The sequence below is a fragment of the Apostichopus japonicus genome, chromosome 14 (genome assembly GCF_037975245.1).
Source record: "Apostichopus japonicus isolate 1M-3 chromosome 14, ASM3797524v1, whole genome shotgun sequence".
Taxonomy (NCBI): Eukaryota; Metazoa; Echinodermata; class Holothuroidea; order Aspidochirotida; family Stichopodidae; genus Apostichopus; species Apostichopus japonicus.
Genome location: NC_092574.1, coordinates 12,799,620 through 12,827,199, shown reverse-complemented (window position 1 = coordinate 12,827,199; position 27,580 = coordinate 12,799,620). Strand labels below are relative to the sequence as shown.

Below are 27,580 nucleotides of genomic sequence, written 5' to 3'. Positions count from 1 at the left end.
TCTGTATCGGGGTTAAAACTTCAAGGTCACTTTTGGTCAAGAAATCATTTTTGTTACCGATAGTAGAGGTATACCACGTAAAAGAGGAACCTTTCTACTTTAATGTGGTGCTAACCGGACATCCTAGTAGGCTCCATAACTAAAGTTAATCGATTTTGAAAAAAATTAAAAATTAACATTTTTCTGATCATTACACATTACGTATATACAGCGCGTTTAGAGAAGGGTCTGTATCGGGGTTAAAACTTCAAGGTCATTTTTGGTCAAAAAATCATTTTTGTTACCGATAGTAGAGGTATACCACGTGAAAGAGGAACCTTTCTACTTCAATGTGGTGCTAACCGGACATCCTAGTAGGCTCCATAACTAAAGTTAATCGATTTTGAAAAAAAATTGAAAATTAACATTTTTCTGATCAATACACATAACGTATATACAGCGCGTTTAGAGATGTCCGGATCGGGGTTAAAACTTTAAGGCCATTTTTGGTCAAGAAATCATTTTTGTTACCGATAGTAGAGGTATACCACGTAAAAGAGGAACCTTTCTACTTTAATGTGGTGCTAACCGGACATCCTAGTAGGCTCCATAACTAAAGTTAATCGATTTTGAAAAAAATAAAAATCATAACTTTTTCTGATCATTACACATAACGTATATACAGCGCGTTTAGAGATGTCCGTATCGGGGTTAAAACTTCAAGGTCACTTTTGGTCAAGAAATCATTTTTGTTACCGATAGTAGAGGTATACCACGTAAAAGAGGAACCTTTCTACTTTAATGTGGTGCTAACCGGACATCCTAGTAGGCTCCATAACTAAAGTTAATCGATTTTGAAAAAAATAAAAATCATAAATTTTTCTGATCATTACACATAACGTATATACAGCGCGTTTAGAGATGTCCGTATCGGGGTTAAAACTTCAAGGTCACTTTTGGTCAAAAAATCATTTTTGTTACCGATAGTAGAGGTATACCACGTAAAAGAGGAACCTTTCTACTTTAATGTGGTGCTAACCGGACATCCTAGTAGACTCCATAACTAAAGTTAATCGATTTTGAAAAAAATAAAAATTAACCATTTTTCTGATCATTACACATTACGTATATACAGCGCGTTTAGAGAAGGGTCTGTATCGGGGTTAAAACTTCAAGGTCATTTTTGGTCAAAAAATCATTTTTGTTACCGATAGTAGAGGTATACCACGTAAAAGAGGAACCTTTCTACTTTAATGTGGTGCTAACCGGACATCCTAGTAGACTCCATAACTAAAGTTAATCGATTTTGAAAAAAATAAAAATTAACCATTTTTCTGATCATTACACATTACGTATATACAGCGCGTTTAGAGAAGGGTCTGTATCGGGGTTAAAACTTCAAGGTCATTTTTGGTCAAAAAATCATTTTTGTTACCGATAGTAGAGGTATACCACGTGAAAGAGGAACCTTTCTACTTCAATGTGGTGCTAACCGGACATCCTAGTAGACTCCATAACTAAAGTTAATCGATTTTGAAAAAAATAAAAATTAACCATTTTTCTTATCATTACACATTACGTATATACAGCGCGTTTAGAGAAGGGTCTGTATCGGGGTTAAAACTTCAGGGTCACTTTTGGTCAAGAAATCATTTTTGTTACCGATAGTAGAGGTATACCACGTAAAAGAGGAACCTTTCTACTTTAATGTGGTGCTAACCGGACATCCTAGTAGGCTCCATAACTAAAGTTAATCGATTTTGAAAAAAATAAAAATCATAAATTTTTCTGATCATTACACATTACGTATATACAGCGCGTTTAGAGAAGGGTCTGTATCGGGGTTAAAACTTCAAGGTCATTTTTGGTCAAAAAATCATTTTTGTTACCGATAGTAGAGGTATACCACGTGAAAGAGGAACCTTTCTACTTCAATGTGGTGCTAACCGGACATCCTAGTAGACTCCATAACTAAAGTTAATCGATTTTGAAAAAAATAAAAATTAACCATTTTTCTGATCATTACACATTACGTATATACAGCGCGTTTAGAGAAGGGTCTGTATCGGGGTTAAAACTTCAAGGTCATTTTTGGTCAAAAAATCATTTTTGTTACCGATAGTAGAGGTATACCATGCACGTAAAAGAGGAACCTTTCTACTTCAATGTGGTGCTAACCGGACATCCTAGTAGGCTCCATAACTAAAGTTAATCGATTTTGAAAAAAATAAAAATTATAAATTTTTCTGATCATTACACATAACGTATATACAGCGCGTTTAGAGAAGGGTCTGTATCGGGGTTAAAACTTCAAGGTCACTTTTGGTCAAGAAATCATTTTTGTTACCGATAGTAGAGGTATACCACGTAAAAGAGGAACCTTTCTACTTTAATGTGGTGCTAACCGGACATCCTAGTAGGCTCCATAACTAAAGTTAATCGATTTTGAAAAAAATAAAAATTAACCATTTTTCTGATCATTACACATAACGTATATACAGCGCGTTTAGAGAAGGGTCTGTATCGGGGTTAAAACTTCAAGGTCACTTTTGGTCAAGAAATCATTTTTGTTACCGATAGTAGAGGTATACCACGTAAAAGAGGAACCTTTCTACTTTAATGTGGTGCTAACCGGACATCCTAGTAGGCTCCATAACTAAAGTTAATCGATTTTGAAAAAAATTGAAAATTAACATTTTTCTGATCATTACACATAACGTATATACAGCGCGTTTAGAGATGTCCGTATCGGGGTTAAAACTTCAAGGTCACTTTTGGTCAAGAAATCATTTTTGTTACCGATAGTAGAGGTATACCACGTAAAAGAGGAACCTTTCTACTTTAATGTGGTGCTAACCGGACATCCTAGTAGGCTCCATAACTAAATGTTAATCGATTTTGAAAAAAATAAAAACTAACCATTTTTCTGATCATTACACATTACGTATATACAGCGCGTTTAGAGAAGGGTCTGTATCGGGGTTAAAACTTCAAGGTCATTTTTGGTCAAGAAATCATTTTTGTTACCGATAGTAAAGGTATACCACGTGAAAGAGGAACCTTTCTACTTCAATGTGGTGCTAACCGGACATCCTAGTAGGCTCCATAACTAAAGTTAATCGATTTTGAAAAAAATAAAAATTAACCATTTTTCTGATCATTACACATTACGTATATACAGCGCGTTTAGAGAAGGGTCTGTATCGGGGTTAAAACTTCAAGGTCATTTTTGGTCAAAAAATCATTTTTGTTACCGATAGTAGAGGTATACCACGTGAAAGAGGAACCTTTCTACTTCAATGTGGTGCTAACCGGACATCCTAGTAGGCTCCATAACTAAAGTTAATCGATTTTGAAAAAAATAAAAATTAACCATTTTTCTTATCATTACACATTACGTATATACAGCGCGTTTAGAGATGTCCGGATCGGGGTTAAAACTTTAAGGCCATTTTTGGTCAAGAAATCATTTTTGTTACCGATAGTAGAGGTATACCACGTAAAAGAGGAACCTTTCTACTTTAATGTGGTGCTAACCGGACATCTTAATAGGCTCCATAACTAAAGTTAATCGATTTTGAAAAAAATAAAAATTAACCATTTTTCTGATCATTACACATAACGTATATACAGCGCGTTTAGAGAAGGGTCTGTATCGGGGTTAAAACTTCAAGGTCACTTTTGGTCAAGAAATCATTTTTGTTACCGATAGTAGGCTCCATAACTAAAGTTAATCGATTTTGAAAAAAATAAAAATCATAAATTTTTCTGATCATTACACATAACGTATATACAGCGCGTTTAGAGAAGGGTCTGTATCGGGGTTAAAACTTCAAGGTCACTTTTGGTCAAGAAATAATTTTTGTTACCGATAGTAGAGGTATACCACGTAAAAGAGGAACCTTTCTAATTTAATGTGGTGCTAACCGGACATCCTAGTAGGCTCCATAACTAAAGTTAATCGATTTTGAAAAAAATAAAAATTAACCATTTTTCTGATCATTACACATAACGTATATACAGCGCGTTTAGAGAAGGGTCTGTATCGGGGTTAAAACTTCAAGGTCACTTTTGGTCAAGAAATCATTTTTGTTACCGATAGTAGAGGTATACCACGTAAAAGAGGAACCTTTCTACTTTAATGTGGTGCTAACCGGACATCCTAGTACGCTCCATAACTAAAGTTAATCGATTTTGAAAAAAATTGAAAATTAACATTTTTCTGATCATTACACATAACGTATATACAGCGCGTTTAGAGAAGGGTCTGTATCGGGGTTAAAACCCTAAGGTCATTTTTGGTCAAAAAATCATTTTTGTTACCGATAGTAGAGGTATACCACGTGAAAGAGGAACCTTTCTACTTCAATGTGGTGCTAACCGGACATCCTAGTAGGCTCCATAACTAAAGTTAATCGATTTTGAAAAAAATAAAAATTAACCATTTTTCTTATCATTACACATTACGTATATACAGCGCGTTTAGAGAAGGGTCTGTATCGGGGTTAAAACTTCAAGGTCACTTTTGGTCAAGAAATCATTTTTGTTACCGATAGTAGAGGTATACCACGTAAAAGAGGAACCTTTCTACTTTAATGTGGTGCTAACCGGACATCCTAGTAGGCTCCATAACTAAAGTTAATCGATTTTGAAAAAAATTAAAAATTAACATTTTTCTGATCATTACACATTACGTATATACAGCGCGTTTAGAGAAGGGTCTGTATCGGGGTTAAAACTTCAAGGTCATTTTTGGTCAAAAAATCATTTTTGTTACCGATAGTAGAGGTATACCACGTGAAAGAGGAACCTTTCTACTTCAATGTGGTGCTAACCGGACATCCTAGTAGGCTCCATAACTAAAGTTAATCGATTTTGAAAAAAATAAACATTAACCATTTTTCTTATCATTACACATTACGTATATACAGCGCGTTTAGAGATGTCCGGATCGGGGTTAAAACTTTAAGGCCATTTTTGGTCAAGAAATCATTTTTGTTACCGATAGTAGAGGTATACCACGTGAAAGAGGAACCTTTCTACTTTAATGTGGTGCTAACCGGACATCCTAGTAGGCTCCATAACTAAAGTTAATCGATTTTGAAAAAAATAAAAATCATAAATTTTTCTGATCATTACACATAACGTATATACAGCGCGTTTAGAGATGTCCGTATCGGGGTTAAAACTTCAAGGTCACTTTTGGTCAAGAAATCATTTTTGTTACCGATAGTAGAGGTATACCACGTAAAAGAGGAACCTTTCTACTTTAATGTGGTGCTAACCGGACATCCTAGTAGGCTCCATAACTAAAGTTAATCGATTTTGAAAAAAATTAAAAATTAACATTTTTCTGATCATTACACATAACGTATATAAAGCGCGTTTAGAGAAGGGTCTGTATCGGGGTTAAAACTTCAAGGTCATTTTTGGTCAAAAAATCATTTTTGTTACCGATAGTAGAGGTATACCACGTGAAAGAGGAACCTTTCTACTTCAATGTGGTGCTAACCGGACATCCTAGTAGGCTCCATAACTAAAGTTAATCGATTTTGAAAAAAATAAAAATTAACCATTTTTCTTATCATTACACATTACGTATATACAGCGCGTTTAGAGAAGGGTCTGTATCGGGGTTAAAACTTCAAGGTCATTTTTGGTCAAGAAATCATTTTTGTTACCGATAGTAGAGGTATACCACGTGAAAGAGGAACCTTTCTACTTCAATGTGGTGCTAACCGGACATCCTAGTAGGCTCCATAACTAAAGTTAATCGATTTTGAAAAAAATAAAAATTAACCATTTTTCTGATCATTACACATTACGTATATACAGCGCGTTTAGAGATGTCCGTATCGGGGTTAAAACTTTAAGGCCATTTTTGGTCAAGAAATCATTTTTGTTACCGATAGTAGAGGTATACCACGTAAAAGAGGAACCTTTCTACTTTAATGTGGTGCTAACCGGACATCCTAGTAGGCTCCATAACTAAAGTTAATCGATTTTGAAAAAAATACAAATTAACCATTTTTCTGATCATTACACATTACGTATATACAGCGCGTTTAGAGATGTCCGTATCGGGGTTAAAACTTCAAGGCCACTTTTGGTCAAGAAATCATATTTGTTACCGATAGTAGAGGTATATCACGTGAAAGATGAACCTATCTACTTCAATGTGGTGCTAACCGGACATCCTAGTAGGCTCTATAACTAAAGTTAATCGATTTTGAAAAAAAAAATCATTATTCTGATCATTACACATTAAGTATATACAGCGCGTTTGGGGTTTTATTTTCGCCAATCTAGCGTTTTTTCGTCAACTGTCGCTGGTAACACTGGTTATAACAAACACACACGACCGCAGTTGTAGTACTGTGTGTCATGTCTTACTGTCCTTTTTTTCTTAGTGGTTGCTGTTAGTGTCTGCTCTTAGTGGCTGCTACCTTCAATGAGGCCATTCAAATGCGGACCGCGGGATGCTAAATCCAATTTACATTGCACTAGCACCGTGAACGTGAAAGCGGGCAGAAGGCATCCAACAAGTTCGAAATTCAGGACTTCCGGAATGGCTAAATTTGCAAAATACAAGAATTATTCGACAGACAGTGGCATGGGATTCACTGACAGTGACTTAGATAATTCTGCAAGTGATGTTTTCTCGCCAACATGTCTGGATGCTGGTGTGAAACAAGCTCCCATCATAGACGTTTCTAACGGTAATGACTCCGTCGCAACTGCGACTGATTCGGTAACTGTTAAAAGTGCAGGTTCAGGTTATAACGTTGCACCAACTGTTAGTGTTACTAACACTAAATCTCTTACCAATACCAGAATGCCGTCCTTTACATTAACTGTTAATGACTCTAATCCGAAATCCACTAGCAGTCATCTCACAAAAAGCCGTTCGGCAGATGATTACAATCCTAATTCATCGATGTATTTAAATGATCAGTATACAACTGGAAGGCCGAGATCAACTTCTGACGTTCGACACACACGAAGTAATTTGAGAGTATTTCAGCTTACTTATCATGGTAACATTACACTTGATAAAAGAGTTACACAAGCAATGATACCATGGATAATCGCTGAAAAGAAACGAAATAATAAGGACAAAGTGTCTCTATTATTACAAATTTCAGAGAAGGGATTGCTAGGCATTTCTGACGAGAAAGGGTCCATGTTATTTGAACACCGTCTTCACAATGTTTTCAAGTTTACTGCAGGTTACAATACCCTATTTGCCTATCAGTGGAAGCTGGATGAAGACACGCCAAGTTCGAAACTCTTTATACTGGAAGCAAAGCAAAAGCAAGATGTAAGTTATCATCCTTTCATTTGTTTACCTTTCATGAAGTTGTCATAGTGTATATCATTTCATGTAACACACAAGCCCTACCAACATTATGTAAAATTACTTTACAGGTCCATATACCATGGTGCATTTGTTCCTGATCAGTGGTACCTCACTAGCTTTTTTTAAGGCGTATGGGCCGATTTTTCTTCGCCAAATGTGCTGTGTTGATCCTTACTATTCATCACGCTATGAGCAATTTGTTCCTGTGATTGCTTCTGTATGTGATTTGTTCCTCCTGTGATCGTACCCGGCCTCTTTGGCTTTGGACAAGCGCTGTTCTTTTATACACACATGAATAAACAAACTTAGAGCATGGTGAATGACACAACACATATGAAAAACCAATGACAGTGTACGTACAGTCACTTCTTCGTAAATGGTACAAGTTTACAAGTTTTAGGGTTATCTGCTTTAAAACTATAAGTTTACGGTTTGAAGTTTGAACATTCACATTCCTGTGACAATTAGTAAAAACTTGTGCTTATGAACATTAAGGTGTCAGTAACTGTGTTTAAGTCAAAACAATTCACATAGATATCGATGCTCACCTACAAATGGTAAGTTCCATTGCAGAAGCGTAAAACGTAAAGTCGTAGGTCAAAAAGTTTCATTTGTTCCGTATGTTCTGTAGTACTGTACGTATAACGTACACAATGTTCATATATAATTACACATTATGTATACCAGGGCAGAGATACGCTCTGTACAAGGGATCAGTACGTAACAACTCCTAATAATGCACTCATAAGACAGCTTAGTGAGAGGTCGGATTAGAAGCATTTCGTCTTGAAGATGATGGTTGTAGCTGAGTCGACTACTCAAACCGAACAGAAGTATAGAAGATGTCACTGGGAACTGAATAAAGTTTAATAAATAGTCTATAGATCTGAATATTCATGGGCCTAAATGTTAATTTTGGGTTAGGTTAAGTATCAAGAGACAATTAATCCATTAGAAAGTTAATGTTTATGTTGTCCACCAAGAATGACAAACCTTTTATTGTACAGTAATATGGAATGTCAAGGAGCATCTTTTGTTTCTAGCTGTTCATATGTTAAAATTTGATAAATAATTATAATTGTCTCAAAATTCAACTTCAATTGTATCTTGTAGATCTTCTGGCCAAATTGAAGATGTGAACCTCCCTGTATGAGTGTATTATATTGTAATATAAACACCCTATTTAAGGGATATTGCAGTCAAAGACTATTAATAAACACTCTTCTTAATGAGATAAACATTCCACGCTGCTAGTTGAAATCCCCATATATATGTACGCTCATTCCTAGATACCTAGATATGGTTGACTGAATGTAACTTAATTTGACCAGCTAAACCCTTGATTCATACAGAGGGAATGGAATTACAGCTATCTTGGATGTCACCATGGAACCATAGAGTGATCTTGGATGTCACCATGATACCGTAGAGTGCTCTTGGATGTCACCATGGTACCGTAGAGTGATCTTGGATGTCACCATGGTACCGTAGAGTGATCTTGGATGTCACCATGGTACCATAGAGTGATCTTAGATGTCACCATGGTACCATAAAGTGATCTTGGATGTCACCATGGTACCGTAGAGTGATCTTGGATGTCACCATGGTACCGTAGAGTGATCTTGGATATCACCATGGTACCTTAGGGTGATCTTTGATGTCACCATGATACCGTAGAGTGATCTTGGATGTCACCATGGTACCGTAGAGTGATCTTGGATGTCACCATGGTACCGTAGAGTTATCTTGGATGTCACCATGGTACCGTAGAGTGATCTTGGATGTCACCATGGTACCGTAGAGTGATCTTGGATGTCACCATGGTACCGTAGAGTGATCTTGGATGTCACCATGGTACCGTAGAGTGATCTTGGATGTCACCATGGTACCGTAGAGTGATCTTGGATGTCAACATGGTACTGTACTGTAGATGTACTTCAAAAGCTCTTGTTTCCTATTAGAATATATTGAACTTGATGTTGTCAGATGTCATCACTGTATTTGAAAAATTTATATCTTTGCTGAGGATGAGGTTATATGACCTATTTATCAAGATGCAGAGAGCTTCCAGTATTTCTCTTAAGCAACTTCAAACACCCCTGTGCACCGGAACATATATTCTTTCGTACATGTTTGCTACTCGCTACACTTATGTAGCCGACATTCGTTGCAACCCTTGGATTGCAAAATACTGAAGTTTTCAACTGACAGAATTATAAGCCAAATGTCACATCATTATTTATATTAAGCTGGCATTAAAGCAGCATTTTGCGTTTGGTCGCCGTTTTCTATTTTTTTTTTTCGACATGTCCATCGAGTTTTTTTACATGATCAATCACAAAACAGCAAACTAAGATATCAGCCAAGTTTTTCCCTGCCAACATGGTTAATTGGCGAGTAATTAAGGATATTTGCAGAGAATGAGAAAAGTATCCACGACAAAATTCCACATTTAAAATTAATCGCATACAGTACCCCAAACCCACTAGTTTGAATTCAACTAATTAGAGATGCAGGTTTAGTTATGAGCCGTTGCTAAAAATAGATTCAAGACTTTGCGTTGGCACAACCAGGGAGTTGTTATGGAACTCCCTGGTACAACTACCATATAGACTGTACACAAATCAAGCTTGGTGTTGGATTACGTATTGGTCAATGACGTTCGTAGTGTTTAAATATTCATATTATGGGCGAGGTTAATTGGGATTCCAACGGAAAATATCTTGGAGAAAAACAAAGTTGAAAGTTGCAAATTTTTCGACTTTTATGCCACCATTTGAAGTAAGATTTAAATAGATAAACTAGTTATGTATGTCGTTATGACATAGTGGAGTCAGTGAGGTTGAGAAATATCATAGAAAAGGATGCAAAATGCTGCTTTAAGATGATAGCAATGACCAATATTCTTATATCATATTTTCATTCATGTTTCTTTAAAGGTGCAAGAGTAACATCTTGAGCAAGTCTAAAACTAAATGTCACAGAAATTGCTGGTCATATGTTTTTGCAAGCCATAACTTGAATGCTGTGTTTTGCTTTGACAATAAAAAAATCACAATTCAACAATGAGATGTCCTGCAACTTACAAGTCACATTTTAAACATAATTTTCCCTTACTGTATTTATATTTCAATACTGGACAAAATTTTACAGCACATTTTAAGGTGCTTGCAATGCAAAGTGTAATTGCTACTGACCTACTGTAGATGTAAACAGATAAACTTGGTTGATAGAATTGAAACTTATGAGACAGCTAGGCAGTATTAAATTTAATGATACAATATACATGCAACAGTAGTTGTTATGAATGCAAATGGTGTAGCATAAAGCTATCCAAACGAAGTGAAAGGAAATCCATACAATCATTCAAACTAAATTTTGCTTTCTAGTCAACTTTAGCAAAAGTTCATTTTTGCTGAGCATTGTTTGCACTGCCATTAAAGTGAAAGACACTGTCACCTAGTTTTACTGTTTAAAGGGTGTGAAGACTCGCGCAAAAAGAAAGGTCTAATGCCGGTAATCTGACCTAGTTTCGAATGAGGTGTAACAGAAGTGTTAGACACCACCATCGATCCCAGAAAATACACACACAGCTTGCTACCGTCGGTAATTAGATACTAGTGTACAGTCAGTACATACAGCTGCGGTCAATACCCACAGTACAGTGTATAAACGATACAGCGATGGACATCTCAGGTCCAGCTAAAGATAACAAGGTATCACGTTTCATTACTGTCTGCATTTTGTAGCGACACGAACAAAACGTCACTTGCGAAAGTTAACTTTTTCAGATGGCTGCACGCGGTTTGGGGCGAGTCTTCAATGCCTTTAAATCAAATGTACAGGTACAGTATGTATGTAACTTGTTGTATGTACCTTGTATGCTTATTCAATAAAATATGGACATCATCAGTCATTCAGTCATGATACAATAATATCTATTCATCATCAAGTTTATGTCTGTTTTCTCATACTATACAGTAGCCTGTGCTTCTCGATCAGGTTAAGTATATAACGGTAGTACACTGAATATTGGGTACAGTTAAATTATACTGAACAAAGATCTCAATAGAACTGTTACAGTAGACTTGTTCTTTACCTATTTCAGGTCTACAGTACAGTAGGAGGTTTATACAGGTGTTTGTTATTGACCTGTAGTTATTGTTAATCTTCTCAGGTTGGTATGTTATAGCTCAATTTACTGCCTTGGTAATCTACTTTACAACAGTGATATTTTACACACAGGATATATATGTGTGGATGTACTGTACACTAGCTAACAAGCTGTTCTGACTTTGTGTTGTTTACAACTGGAATGAACTGTTGTCCCCAAAGGCAAAGTACACGCAAGAAGTACCATAATTTTAACTGTATCATGTGTGAGGTAGAGTATATTTTAAGCAGAGATGGTTGAAAAGCAAGCAACTATTTATTCAAACCCTTGGAAAAAATCTTGAAGTAAATGATCTAATTTCCAACAGGTCTGTATGTATGTAGTCGTTGAAATTCTCCCAAAAGTGTGCATCAAATGCAACAATCTGGTGCTGACACACCATTGAAGGAGATTTTGGAAGGATATTATCAGGAATGATACAACTGGGCATCAAGCTGTGCCAATGAGAAAATAACACATTCCAATTTCCATTGAATTTGTGGGACACAAAATTTCATATATATTGGACTAAGTACTGTACAGTTTACTGTACTTCATGCAGTATAAACGTATATTACTCTGTGAGGTTAAGGGTTGGGTTATAAACAAAGGATGTGTGATTGTAACATGACTTGGACTATAGAATCAACCTGACCCCAATTGTAAATATATGGAATTTAACAGTAACTTTTTGCCTTTTGGTTGACAAATTTTCAAAATCTAGCAAAATATTTTTGAAATTTGGATATAATTGATCAAAGTAAGACAAGTGTACTGAACAGTTACATCAGGTGAAGGTTAAATAGTAAGTACTTGAGTACTTGGTACTCAACATTTGTAATCCCACCACCACTAACATATTGTATTTTTATTGTTTTTGTGTTAGGACAACCAGTACCCCAGAATGGGAAGTACGGTGTTAAGTGGAAAAATGTTCCATTAGTGCTGGTAGTATGAAAGTTGAAACTGTCCTTGGTATTGGGAATTGTTGCGGTAACTCGGAGAGTGTTAAATTACACTACCTGTCTATATATATACACAGGAAATACTGTATGCTGATGATGAGGTTTGTCCAAAATCCAAATCAAGCAGTCTTGGTTCTCTGCATTAAACCAATCAGAACTCCAAGTTGTGTCTGAATTAAGTACTGTAAATACAGCATGTAGGGAATTTAGCTTTACGAGACTTGGCTATTACATGTATGATGTATGTAATTTTGACATGATTACCGTTAAAAACAAAATGTCCAAATTTACAGCGAAAATCTGTTGAAAAAGTGTAGTTATCTTCTATTAAACTAGTGGCCTCTGTGTATTCAATTTACTTCCGTTTTATAGTGAGGTTCTGGTTGAAGACAGTGTACAAGGATACTTAACAGTAACTGCAATATTCAGCCGTGGGCCTCATTAAGGATGGGTATCAACTTGCAGTAGTACACATATAGTAAATTGTTATGTATTTCATTGAATTGTTACTCATATAAATTCTGTTTAGGCTATTCAAGATTCTAGGTACTGTTAGAACATACTGTGCTTGTGTGTACTGTGGAGTCAAAGTCTTCAGGAAATCAGAGATACACAGGAAGTTCTGTACACCAACGTGTAAGTAAGAGGTCAACACTAATGGATCTGTCTTGACCATAAATTTGCCTACAGCCACCCACTGATGGTACTACATCAAAATTAGTCATGCAGATCTACTTTGTTCAATTTTAATACAAGTTGTGATAGACCATTGCTTGTGGTATATGATAGAGCATTTATTTCATACAATGTGAGAGAAACAAACTCCTATTTAGGCTGCTGAATCACGTCAAGTTTCTATAGTTTGAATCTGATTGATACGGATGTATACAAAGAAGTGTTATTGGTTAGAAAGTTTGTTGATTGACTGCAATGTGAAAATGAAATGTGCTGAATGTAAAAATCCTAGGAGGGAACATGTATTTAGTAGTTTGAATAAATTTTAATCTTACTTTTAGTGATGCCAGTCAAGCAGGTTTGATGAACCTGTTTTAACCAAATGGAAGAAAGCTTGTTGGTTTCGGCATTTGACTCACCTTTTGTTCTCAAATGTGTACACGTACTGTATGGCGGGGTGAGCATTAATACCTCTGAGAGGGAAAAATCATGATCTGGATCCCTCTTCCCTTGTGTTCTCAAATTTGATATATCTAAGGCATTCGTTTCTGCTAGGTGACAACCTAATGAACCGGTGTTTGAAAATGGGAATATAAGGAATTGCGACTATCTGCAGCCAACAATTTCCTAACCTACATACTACCTCTTTATTTCCTCTTGAATGTGACTTTTGAACATTAGTTTCATGGAAACAATGTTTAATTTTTTAAGTGTATTTAAGTGTGGCAGATATCTACTTCTCCCTATCCACAGTGTTGATTGGACACAATCGCTGTTTCAGTCAATGGAGTGATTGCCAAACAATATGACAGAGTCACTGTTTTGGTTTCCATCACTTCCTGTTGATGCCACGGTAACAATATTGTTATCTTTATTCTATGAAACAGTGATTTACCTGTTCAGTAGGCTGGATTGAAGTTGACAAACAGCAGCAGAGTCATTGACCTTGAGAAGCAGCAAGTCATGCTACAAACAAAGCCTAAAATAGCTTATGTGTCGTATGTGTGAATTTTGCTCTACGATTAGACCTATCTTGCATTTTAAAGGATGGCTCTTGGCACAACATACATTATGATATGTTGTAGACCGTTCAAAAACATTGCTTTAATACCAGGTTGTATTTCAATACCACATTTATTTTTCGAGAAATGACTCTTCCAATTTTCTGAGACCCATTAATAAAATTGGCTGGACTAGGTAGTCTAACATATATATACCATTACAGGTAGGTCAGTAATGTCAGTTCCTCAGATGCAATACAAAGTTCAATGGGAAAACAGATTTAAATGGACATTGAATGTCATTCAATGGTGTTCTGTTATTCATATGAAGTAAAAACAGAGCATATTTTGGTTGAGTTGTTAGAATTTAGAAAACAATGGATTGACATTAACATTAAGGCCTACAATGAGGAGCTGCAGGCATCATCATCAGTTTAGCCTAAAAGGAGCTTTCCAGAGATAAAACATATTTTAAAGTTGAGAATATGTTGAAAAATAGAACAGCTATAGATATCTTACCATCTCTCAAATATTCTTCATTCTTGGACTTTAACATATCAAGACTACCATTCTGCTTCATGTCATCCTTTAATATTTCTTGCAATTTATAGAACCCATAAACAATGTTGGCAGATTTGTCAACAACTTTGTAAAGGTGATGTCTTAATTTCTAGGATAATTTTTTTTTTAAATTTTTGATATGAATTAAAAGATTCTATGCGTATCAAATTAATAGGTGGTGTTTGAAAGTTCTTTAAATAAATATTAAGCATTGTGGGATAATGAGACCGGAATCGACCTGTCACTGGGAAGGGACGATACGTACTACAGTAGGTTGTTGTGTTGATGTTTGTCCAATAGCACCTTTTACAGACATGCTGACTGGTCACATTCTCAGAAAGTTGGTCATGAAAGCATTTTGGTTCATAAGGATAATAGTAAACATGTGGATTAATGAGCAATTAAGCGTAGTATGATAATTAGTTTCCACTGTTTACCGGATTGCTACATATCCATAACCTTGAATGGGTTTCTCCATTGAAATTGGTTTTGAATTTTTGATTAGCTACCACCATTGTGAATGATTGTCCTATTGATTGTTTAACATTTCATTAGTCATTGCCAGATCAATAGCTGGTTAAAATTTAGTTGATGATCAAGGTCTTTCACCTTTCTTTGTTGTTTACACATTTTTCAATGTACTTCAGTTCACCTTATGTACAGACCTCATTGGATTTGTACATAGACGTCATGGTATAGACATCATTGGATAAACATTGAGGATTGGAGGCTAAGAACGGTGTCAATTCTGACTAGATACAGTTTATACAAAGTGAAAGGTGACTCAACTGGCAATTAAGAGGAGTAACCTCTCTCTTTCCTTTGTTCATGAAATGTTATTGTTCTGAGTTGGTAGTCATCCATTGTGAACAAACAGGATTGTGGTTTTATGAAATGAGATTTGTTTAGATTGGACAAGATACACAGACTAGTAGGATGTCTGTGGACAGATTACAATAGGAACAACATGGTGATGTTAAGGATGTGTATATAATCAGAAAAATCATTGCTTTATAGTACAAAGTATTGAGCGTAATAATAATATTTGGGCCTTGCTGCCATACCAGTCTCAACCCTGAAGTACCATTAAACTTTCTATACATGTGATTTCTCACTGCATGGGAAAAAATAAAATGAATTGGTTGAGGAGATTGAGAATATTGTAAGAGCTCATTGGTTGGCACTTGGCAGGAAATAATAAAATGTTCAAATTTTGTGTAGCAAATTTGAAGGTTCTGACCTTTCCCTCTTATAATATACTATAGTTCCTGTCTACAAACACTGCTAGATGCATCTTATGTACTTGTATCGCAATTTGAGAACTTTGCATAGCATTTTGTGATACTAAAGCAGATAAATGATTCCCTGTTGGGGACTGATAGGGGACTGATAAATCATTCCCTGGTTGGGGACTGATAGTGATTCCTTGGTTGGGGACTGATAGGGGACTGATAAATCATTCCCTGGTTGGGGACTGATAATGATTCCTTGGTTGGGGACTGATAGGGGACTGATAAATGATTCCCTGGTTGGGGACTGATAGGGGACTGATAAATCATTCCCTGGTTGGGGACTGATAGGGGACTGATAAATGATTCCCTGGTTGGGGACTGATAGGGGACTAATAAATGATTCCCTGGTTGGGGACTGATAGGGGACTGATAAATGATTCCCTGGTTGGGGACTGATAGGGGACTGATAAATGATTCCCTGGTTGGGGACTGATAGGGGACTGATAAATCATTCCCTGGTTGGGGACTGATAGGGGACTGATAAATGATTCCCTGGTTGGGGACTGATAGGGGACTGATAAACATTTCCCTGGTTGGGGACTGATAAGGGACTGATAAATGATTCCCTGGTTGGGGACTGATAGGGGACTGATAAATGATTCCCTGGTTGGGGACTGATCGGGGACTTACCTCTACATGATTCTAAGGTTTACCATTGAAGGAAATTCTGTCCAATGTAGGTACGCCCAGGGAAATAAGTAAACGCCTAATTTCAATGCACACGTAAACATTTTTAAATACTTACAATAGTTCAAAGTATGTATAATTGAGAATCAAACAAAGGTTTCCATAATAGACCTGAGTGATCTTGTTTAGAATGAGGTTATATTTACGTCACACCTCTCTTACCTGTCACCTCCCAACATATTATACATTCTTGCTCAACCGTGTCTAGAGCATTGGTAACTGTGGTAAACAGCATCAAGGTAGGATTCAAAACTTTGTACCAAAACTTCCTGACATAGCTATATTGGTAGCAATTTAGGATGTCAAATAATAGGCATAGATAATAGACCTGATTATTAAATTCCAAATAGACTTACTTATATATCAACATTGGAAAAAAGAAGAATCCCATTACATTCACATGTTGTCTGTACTACAGGTGTGACTCATATAGTAAATGAACTGGGACATTCAATTTGATCATTACAGTGACTCAAACCCGATTAAGCAAATATGAAATAAAAAACCACAACCATACAGTGCCCAGTTTGATGACTTTCACTGTATTGCTGTGATTAATTGTAATACTTGGAAAGGAGGGGTATTCCTAGGGTTCACAAAATAACAAAGCTGTTTGACCAGTGATTCATAATACAGTTAACAATGCACAATGAACAGTACTATTATCTATTATAACATTAGAAGTATAAACACTGTTGGAAAAAAAAATTGAAACTGATTGTTTCTTTTAAGGAAAATGTTAAGTCAATGTATCAGAAATTCAGAATGACACTTTAAATATTCTTTGGTAAATAAATTCATACTGTCACTATACAGTATACATGTTGAAGGAAGGCTGAGAAGATAAATGTGGACCTGCATTTATCAGAGCTTGATACTATTTATTATAAACATATATGGCCATGTTGGAGGATAAACCTTGTTAAACCTCAGGGAGAACGAGCAGTGGATCAGAGCCACTGTGCGAGACTATTTTGCTTAGTCTATATTGATTACTGCTCCTTAGTATGGCATAGATCTATGATGTATGATACATCAGTATTGTGTATTGCTATGATATTCCTACAGTTTATACTGCACAGTGTGTACAAATGTAAGATTTGTTTGAATGCTTCCCTCAAACTTCTTTGCTCTTCCATTGAGTAGTTAGTACATGGACTGTAATTTTCATAACTTAATGTAAAAAAAAAATCCAAGTGCTTAAAAAAACTGGCTTTCAGACACAAACATTGTGTAACACAATGAACAGTTAGTACAGTACACGGACAGTAATTCTCATAACCTAATGTAAATTCCAAGTGCTTAAAAAAACTGGCTTTGAGACAACAAAGAAATTGTGTAATACAAGACACCTTAATACTTAATTTCCCCTTTAACTTCCCTTTCCCTTAGTTACCCCCTACCTTTTTATTTAATCTGAAAAATATTGACCACTGTTTTGTAGCAGCCTGGGTAGTTTCTGACTTATTGGAGCATATCTATATGTCTAGACACAATTTGTTATTCCATCCTCTTTAAAGAGGTAACCACACTTGTAGGGGATTGCTCTGTGGTTGAGCTCATTTCTTGGAAATTTAATTTCCATGCTCAGGGGTTCACTAGCGTTTACCATTATTGGTCCTAACTTCCCATTTTTAAGCATGTTTTGAGGTATTTTATTGACCAATGTCTGCTACTGTTTAACCCATCATGTTATCTCACATGGTATAGTAGTATCCCTTTCTACAGTATACTGCAAGTTTCATCTGAAGCTGTTAGGAATTAGCTTCATCCTTAAAAGATCAAAATGAAGAACTGTGATCTTTTAATTAACAATAAAACCCAAAGACTGAGACTAAGACTATATATCTTCAAAGTGTGATTAAGGTGTAGTACATAATATATCCACACTTTGCTCACATAATTGTACAAAATAGGTAATAAATGGAAAATTTCTACTTTGTGAAAATTATTTTATTTATTGTTTTGCAATAGAAGAACCACCACCTAGTCTTACTATATAGGTATAGCAAAACAGTTCACTAATACATAGTGATTTACAAGTGTTTGGCAAGTAATGATTGCACATAAATATATGGATATTTAGTGATATTTGGATGCTATTGTATCAACAGATACTAAGTCTCTATGTTATTAGTTGACAAATGTATCATTGAATGCTTTATAGCATAATGAGGTATGGAATCCAATTATACATCATGTTCAAGCAGGTGATTTGTAGCGGGTACTCAAGTAGTCATATAGATATATATGACAATTTGAAGTTTTGGTAAATGGAAACCCATAAGAATTGATGTGTATTAGAATGCCCTGAAGTTAGGGATTATTGATACATCTTACTGCATTAGTGACAGCTAGTACTGAAGTTAAACTTATTGTATTCATTGGTGCCTATTGTGATATGTTTAAGCTGAAATGACACTCATTGAGCCAAGTGGGAACTACTAAATGGGAAGTAATACTTCCAATGGCGGGCTTAATGGGAACTGATGGGTCATGAAGAACTCAACAAACGTGGGAGGCCATTTTTAACTAATTGATGCAGATATTTGATAGTGTATGCGGTATGCCATACATATTATCAAGTAGGAACTGACATCTATTTGCTATGGATGCTACATTTAAGAGCAACGTGGAGCATTGAATCATCTATGTTTCTACGGTGAAGCAGGGAGTAAAGGCAATTTAAAATATCTGCATATTCATGACTTGAGAGAGTTGTATCTTGATCATAAGGCATATGTGCCTAAGTAGATGTGTGTAGTTTGTAAACATTGTACTGTTTCTAATTGTCTAAGTTAATTTGTATACTACTGTGCTATACTGAATGTCCTCCACACTGTGTATTCAATGTAAATCAGCTACAATGCAAACTTTCTGAAGGTCAGTGCTTGGGTTTAACATTAGAGCCAGGTTCCTTGTTTACTAATAAACCAGGAGGTTGCTTTAGTCTGAGCTGTTGATCCATGCAGTACTAAGTCTATGCAATCTAAATCTGCTCAAAGATAAACAGTGATAGAGAATCAGCCTCTGTATTGTCAAACACTGTCAGATGATAACAGAAGAAGGTAATAAATAGACACGGTCCCATGATCCAAACTGTAGACCTTGTGACAACCAGACTTTGTATGGTGGTGACCCATGGTCTGTTCTTGCTTAAAACAGCTTATGTTCCTGTATATATATACAGCATGACATTACCTGTGCACATACTAGGAGTACAAAGTATGTTGTTAATATGCTGTACTGCCTAACCTTCTCGCGCAGAAGTTGTCTTTATCCTTAGCTGATGTTGCTAAGTTGTTACTTGATCATATTTTTGGGATGGTGGGGAGGAAACACCAATCATGTGAAGACATATATATATGACATGTTAGGAAGGCAATTGCTTCCCATTACACAGTGTGATGATGGTTTCAATCATGATTAATTAAGAATGTGACACACAACTAAAGACTTGAAGGGAAATGGTTTTACAACAAACTTAAAAATGAAAGGAGATAAATTCACAGCAAGACGTTTAGCTTTCTATGTACGTCAACAGGACTTACAACTTTAAATTTGAGTAGGATTCCTAACTTACAATTCAAGAAAGAAGTTTGCAACTTCATAGGCCATATGTTATTCCATATTATTTCTTTGTCGTTGTTTATTTGTTCTAAAATGCAACGATTTTGATAACTTTAAGGTCTGAGACAGACTGTAAAATAGGAACTAAACATTACACTCCTTACCCCTTTTAATCTAAAAGTCAGTCAGTACACCTGATAAGTTGTACAATATGTATGTGATATCAATGTGGGTTTAATAATTTTTGTTTTGTTTTCCATCTCAAAGTTTAGTCTTTTTCTTCATAAACGTTTTATAGTCTCACAATCATAACATTTTAAAAAAAAAGTAGAAAATTTGCCTAAATTTTGTTAAATCCGCTAAAAAAATGTGATACAGGCACTTTGGATGGTAGAATAAGAAGGGCATTGACCAGAGGGGTTAAAGGTTACCATGACGTTCAAGGCATGGATAGAACGAGGGTGCTAAGGTTGTGGGGAGACAGGTCAGCTCATCACTCATAAATATCCCAACCAGAAATTTTTGCGATATTTCATTTGAATTTGTTAAGTGAACCATAAATGAGAGAACCCTGTACAATTCCAAGGTGTTTTTGATTAGCCTTAGTAACTGACATTGTTATTGAGTTAATATTTGAGTTGTTTTGTCAACTTTGCCAAACCTGATGGGTGTTGTTTATAATAAGATTCCAATAATAGCTCAGTTTAAGACATTCTTTCAGATTTTATCACCGAATGTGAACATTAGTAATGAGCAGGTTAATGGTTCAATTCGATTGGGAATATAGCGTGTAAACCAGACACCTTCTGGAAGTATAAACCACAAATTGAGAAGTTTAAATTGGATATAAAAAAAAAGATAAATCTGAATTTGTGACTTATAAATCATTATATTAATAAAAATTTCTTCTAGCTAAGCTAATGAGCAACATTGTTATGGTAATGTTAGTTTGAGATAGCATGTGAAAACCATTGCAAAAAAATAGCTTCAATGTGTTTTTTTAAACTTTACTACATTATGTTACTCAGAGCCATGGGACATTGTAATCAGTCCATTAGCAGTTTCCTGTTGTTCTAACCCAGTGTTCGAATAGTATCTATATAGGCAAGGTTGTCATCATCAAATCTACACTGTGACAGATTTACAGTAGTTCAGGTTTATCTCCATTTGCGATCAATGACCGCAGGATGCACGAATATGGTTATGGGAGGCAAACTGAGGTAAGAATAATAAATTTGTCAGATTATTGAGAAATAAGCACAACTCTTTAGTACCTTGTACAGTAGAAGCACTACGTCAGTGCGTTGTCAATTCTGTGTTTGTTGCGGATCGACAGTTAAAACCTGGAACATGTCTCTTAAAGCTACCCTCTTGAATTGATTTGGCCACAGTCTGATGGTTTGATGCTGTACAAAGGAAAGTTATGGTAACCACTATCCAGGGAATAATTTATCCAGCATTGCAAAAAATGCTATACAAAATGTTCAAGTTGTTAGATGCAAGTGCAAAGTTGTACATATATAGCAGTGTTTTACACAGGAACCATAGCAGAAAGTCAGAGACTTCTAAACTACTATGTAAACAAAATTTGAATACTAATTATTCCTTCTTACTGTATCAAACATAATCTGCTTCTATAGTCCACCAAAATTGCATCCTGACAAAAAAAGAAAGTGCCATTTAAAACTTCAAAGGGGTTGCAACTTAAGGAATTGAACATTTACATTAACACTTGTGGGACACAGAATTATCTGTAACTACTGAACTTAGTTCGGTTTGTAACACAGTAATTATGGAGTTCAAGCAAAATCATTGGTAACCACATAGAACTGTTGTTAGGTAGATAAAGAAGCAGCCAGAGATGCATGAACAAACATTACCTGGATCAGAAATTCAGAATATCAGCCCAGTGCAAATATGAAGCCTCTTGTCTATCTCAGCTGTTCCAAACTGCCCACATTAGCATGTGAGGAGGGTGGGAGGAGGGTGGGAGAGGGGGGTTGGGAGGTACATATAATTGAAACCAAATATATGCAAGCTATTGCTAATCTACAGTTCTACACATGCAGACCTACTGTGACTAACATGCAAAATTTGGCAAAATTGTTTGCAAACAGTTGCGAACATTATAGCACTGACCAACTTCCAGGATTTTGGGGTATGAGCCCTACAGTATCTGTCTAAAGTTGGGTAATTTTCTTCAAGCTGTGCAGTGAAATACATATACTGTACTTGTATGACAGTAGATTTAAATCCTCCAAACCAGTTAGTTTTGGATGAATACTTGTCAGCTTTTATATTAACTCTTATCAGCAACTTCTGGTAATTAAAACATGCTTAATTTTGTGTGTTATGGTAAACTGAGCTATGAGGCATGTTATGATGATTGGTTTACCTTCAGAGATTTAAGGCCCCATTTTACACCAATTTTTCATTCAGTTTGATTTAAATTTCGACCAAATGCAGAAACCTGCTTTTAGAGAAAATTACGATGGTCACAACTGCAACCAATTGTCCACACCTCAGGGTGCCATGGTCCCACATGGTGGGACAGAGTGCAACCACAAACCTCTGATTCTGGTCATACAGTAGGTGTATCAGCTGTGCCATACAGACTAGCCAAATCACATGCTATGGGTATACAGTAGGTCTGTACATAAACTTATTTTTTGGGGGAATATGAATTTTGTCTCACGGTCTCACCTCACCATTGCCCTTAGGAAGCAGAGTACAGTGTGAGAACGGTTGTTACAGCAGCTTGATCTCAACAGGGGATGTGTAACTTTGTGTAGATATTGTTCGCTGGAATGATCCACTTATCCCATGTAATCCTAACATTTACGGGAAGTGTCGTCTTATGTTTCATTAAATCAAAGATTGATTTGATAGTTATCTAGAGAGGAAGTCTTTGTGATCATTAACATATCGCTTTCAAAGTGAGAACGTAAAGACAAAAGAGAAGCCCAAGTCGTGTACATGGGTTCTGTTGAAGCTTTTGACATTTTATTATGGTGAGTACACACATGTAAAGTAACCAGTGTTGTCGATACTTGTACGATGCATGCGACTGTATACGGCTGTATCCAAGAAACAGATTGGACACGTTACCAAAATATTAACGATAGTCAGTTACTGTATGTACACTCCTATGAATTGCTGTTCAGGACTAGAAGCAATAAGTTTCAATGGGAATGTGAGAAGAGTAAAGTCCCCTGATTGTTAACTTATGTTCATTTCTGGTTCTTGCTAACTCTTCATCGGCAGCGCTTTATACAAACCAATTTTCTGAGGCTTTCCTGGAAATAATAAGAAGATGTGTTCTTTTGTTATCTTTTCAGATTGGTAGAATACAGGATACCATCAAGAACGCCACCAGGAATGCTCTGCAGTTAGACTCAGGCCGGTACCACAGTGCACACCAGGTTGGACGTGCAGCTTTGGAAGACTTGAAAGATAACAACTGCACGATGTTTGAGGTTTTGTATTGTGGTCGAGTGACCGTCAGCCACAAGAGCGCTCCGCCTTCACTTATAGACGATGCCATCGAAAAGTTTAAAGCTCATGAACAAGAAGTGCAAAAGAAATCTTTGGAGTCTGCCAAGAAGCATTACTCCTGTGAAGATCAATTGGATCGTTTATCTTCCGATTCCAAGGAATGTCAGACGACGCAGTTTCATTCTTTGGACGGACTCGATACGAGCGGTTCCCCAAGCTCCAATTCGGGCTCGGTCAACTCTGTTCTGACCTCTGACAGTGACAAAGATTGGGAACTATTACCCCAAGAGAGGGAAAGAGCAGGGTCAGGTGCCAGTGTGAATTCAAGGACTAGCGTTAACAGCGACGGACCCCGGTCTACAAGACCAACGCTGAGGAGACAAGACACGTTTCTCAAGTTGGTCACATCAAGAGAAACGAGTCATAATAGAACAATGGTATTTCAAATTGGAAAGTCAGCTCTGACCTTAATCAGTACTGACAAAAAGTCATTTGCTTTGACGAAGAAGTTCACAGAGATTTCGTTTTGTTCACAGGTAAGTTCCATTGAAAGGGTACAACCTAAAACTGTCTGTACAATGGGCAAGTGTTGATATTGAAATCCTATTGGTCTACTAACATAAATAAATAAATAATTTAAATGGTTGCATTAGATCTTTTACATGCTAAATACCTCAAGGCCGTCTGTATAAATATCAAAACTGATATTAACACGTAATAGCATTGGCCTGTTACATTTCATAAACGATGTAATTAATAGAACAAGGCAATTTGCATACAGGTAATTGGCTAAAAGTTGTTATGGATGATAAGTGAGTCAGGCCAATTAGCATCTGATTGTACCATTATGTACAAGATGCAATATTTTCTGAAGGCCAAACAAAAGTCTGTAATTTTGATTATACCTGTATGTATCTAATCTAATCAGCCAATTTAAGTGAGAATGAATTTCTTGCAAGTCTGGAGTGGTATGTTGCTGTACTGTTCTGTGGATTTATTAATCATCCCTGTGGAGTAGTAATTAATGTTTTTCAGGTCAATTATTTACATGTAGTTTGTTGTGAGTTTCTATCAGTGTGGAAGTCCAGCAAGCACTGCGTAAAATTAAACATTATGTACCGTGTTAGCTCTTTCCTTGAATATGATGTTGCTTTCTTCTACAGGGTATCAAGAATCCAGAGTATTTCGGATTCATCTGTCGAGAAGCTGACATCAACTCAACAATCTTCAAGTGCTATGTCTTCAAAGTGCAGGATGAAGCAACAGTAGGTGGTTTTTATGTGTTTTGGAAAATGGTGGTGACTGAAAACCATGTGGTCAAATCAGTTGTGTGGAAAACATATTGCAAAACATTTTGAGCCTGTTGAAAAAATCATTGCATGTGTTAAATTTTGCTCAGGTTACAAGTTAAACACTTATTCGTCACTGTACAATTTGTGGTAGACTGGGAGGGGTGGGGGGTGGGGTTGCTGGGGAGATGGAAATTTGTGTGCCACCTATTAAAGTTTTCCTTCTATCACCCATACTGCACTCAAACAATGAAACTTAAAAGTTGGGTTGCTTCTTTTTATTTTTGGATACTAAAACAGTACCTGACTAGCCAAATTTCAATTCAATATTTCAAATAATGAAGCAACCTTTGAAAATTGTGTCAATTAATTTAATTTTTTATATTGACAGTAATATATTGTCTTTAAGTAGTTCAGCTTTTTAATCATATGAAACCACAAATTGCTCCCTTAAAGTAGCATTCTTTTGATAAAAGACATACATGTCAAGGAAAAAATGTTCTAGAATTGTAGCCTACTTTTATTTGTGAGAAATATTAGACATTTGATAAAGTCGCACAGAATTTAAGCCCTGAGGATCTGACCTGCTAGGGCCCTCAAGATCGCAGTGTGGGCCCTATCATACTCAGGATCAGACCCCGCAATTGAGATCTCCCTATTGGGTAGGATCCTGGCCCTATCTTGTGGATCATGTATGACAAATTCTTATTAGACTTTGAGGAAAAAGGTACCTTTATAACTGAATGACAACGTGAACTGAAACTTGAGTGTGTTATAATCACAAATAACAAAGACAGTGTTTATAATACAATACAAGATTATAGTTGCAGGTATCATATGTATCCGGTTACAAATAATTCATTTTGATACCCACATCTATATTCCACATGGTACAAGTGTACTTGTGGGATATCATAAACTCACAACACGACAGAATTGGAAGAAATACGTACCTCTAAGGAACAGTTCTTGTGACCATACATTACGTTTTTTATAGCAAGCTCTCCCTCTCAGCTGTTACAAGAGTTCAGCTAAAACACAATGGTAATCATTCTCTATTGGTTTAATTTTTCTGTGAGGATTCTCATCTGTGTTTTAAATGTTACAATGTTGTTTCTCAATTGTGCTCGTTGATGGCTTCCATTTTTGTTTCAAAGGACGATTGAATTATTAACCACTCGTTCTAAGGGAAAACAAGTTTCTTTGAAGAATTAAACATGCTTTGGAGTTGCGTCATGGAGTTAACAAAAGACAGACAGTGTTGTAAGAATATCGTAAGGTGATAAGTAATTAATTTCTTTGTTAAGAATCTACTTTTAGTAGTTGTCTCTCACTGTTTACTATTATTTGCTCTTTCAGGTGGACACTGTCATGGCAACACTTCGTCAAGCTTTCTCTGCTGCCCTGCAAGAGAATAAATGTAGTGCCATCTGCGAAACTTGCCCAATGCACATTTATCATAAACTCTGCTTGGAGGTGAAAGGTCAGTGTCTGTATGTCGTATACACTATCGTATGCTTTGCTGTCCATCTACCTATATGCTTAATTTCTACAGGAAGTCCATGTTGCATTGTAATTTTTTTTTTTAAAGTATATCCAGGTTTTTCCCATGGATTTACATTAGGGTATTTGAACTGTTTGGTTTCCAGTGGAAATGTATTACTGAATAGAAAGCTGATTTGTTGATGAGAATTTTAACGTATCCATGGTGACATTAATTTTGTATTTTCCTTCAGATATGACACCAGAGAAAGCACTCAATGTCATGAGGAAAGTTGTAGAGACCTTAGAAGAGAAACAGAAGTCTTCTCTGGCTGCTTTCCTTAGAGTAAGTCCTCATGTCTGTCACTCCTGTCTTTAATACCCATTTAAAGCAAATTTGCTCAATTTGATACATATTGGTTATGTTTGCCATGAAGTGAACATTCCCCACTAAGTAAATATTTGAGCACAATGTATATTGTCAGTTTGTCAACTTTTGTGTATTCCAAATTCATTTGAAAACAGATCAGTTACCTTGAGAACAGGTAACTTTGCTAGATTAACACTTGTATGTTTACACAGTAGTATTAAAGATCCTGCCTACCACAATTTCACAGTAGATGTACCTAGGCCTAGCTTTATTCGAGTATAATCTCTTCTAAAAATGTGTATGGTCATCAAGTGATCAGACCAAATACCAAGGGATTCAATACTATACTCTGCTCCAGTCTAAATTCAGGGACAATTTACTGTGTGGTATACTAGTTGGATTCGTGCAATTACCTTACCCATGACTCACTCTCCATTTCTGTTTCTAGCTGGAGAGACCAGATGACCAGCAGTGTCAGAACGAGCTCATTATGACATACCTGAGATCCATGTATGAACAACAACAGGCCATTCATTCTCATGAAGCAAAGCCATTACCCTTTGAAAATGTCAACGAGTCTGTCCAAAACACTCAGGTAAATTGATGTCAATCAATGTACTTTTAGTTTTAAATCAAAGTTAATGCCTCACGTAGAGTTAGAACAAAGTTTCAAACAAGGAAAAAGAAAAACCCCTCAAATT

At 36.2% G+C, this 27,580-nt stretch overlaps 1 protein-coding gene across 3 annotated transcripts in view; it reads left to right on the top strand.

Annotated features, from left to right (window-relative positions):
• Positions 1 to 6,468: 6,468 nt before the first annotated feature.
• Positions 6,469 to 27,580, top strand: part of LOC139979988 (TBC1 domain family member 4-like) — a 36,460-nt gene continuing 15,348 nt past the window's right edge. The window contains exons 1-6 of one of the 3 annotated variants that reach the window (XM_071991300.1): positions 6,469 to 7,300; positions 23,582 to 24,274; positions 24,902 to 25,003; positions 26,387 to 26,510; positions 26,764 to 26,855; positions 27,328 to 27,474. In XM_071991300.1, coding sequence (XP_071847401.1) covers positions 6,548 to 7,300; positions 23,582 to 24,274; positions 24,902 to 25,003; positions 26,387 to 26,510; positions 26,764 to 26,855; positions 27,328 to 27,474 — 1,911 coding nt within the window. In that variant the 5' untranslated portion in view covers positions 6,469 to 6,547. Of the gene's footprint in view, positions 7,301 to 23,235; positions 23,255 to 23,297; positions 23,378 to 23,581; positions 24,275 to 24,901; positions 25,004 to 26,386; positions 26,511 to 26,763; positions 26,856 to 27,327; positions 27,475 to 27,580 lie in introns of those variants that run through there. The other 2 variants (XM_071991301.1, XM_071991303.1) reach the window with 2 other exon arrangements.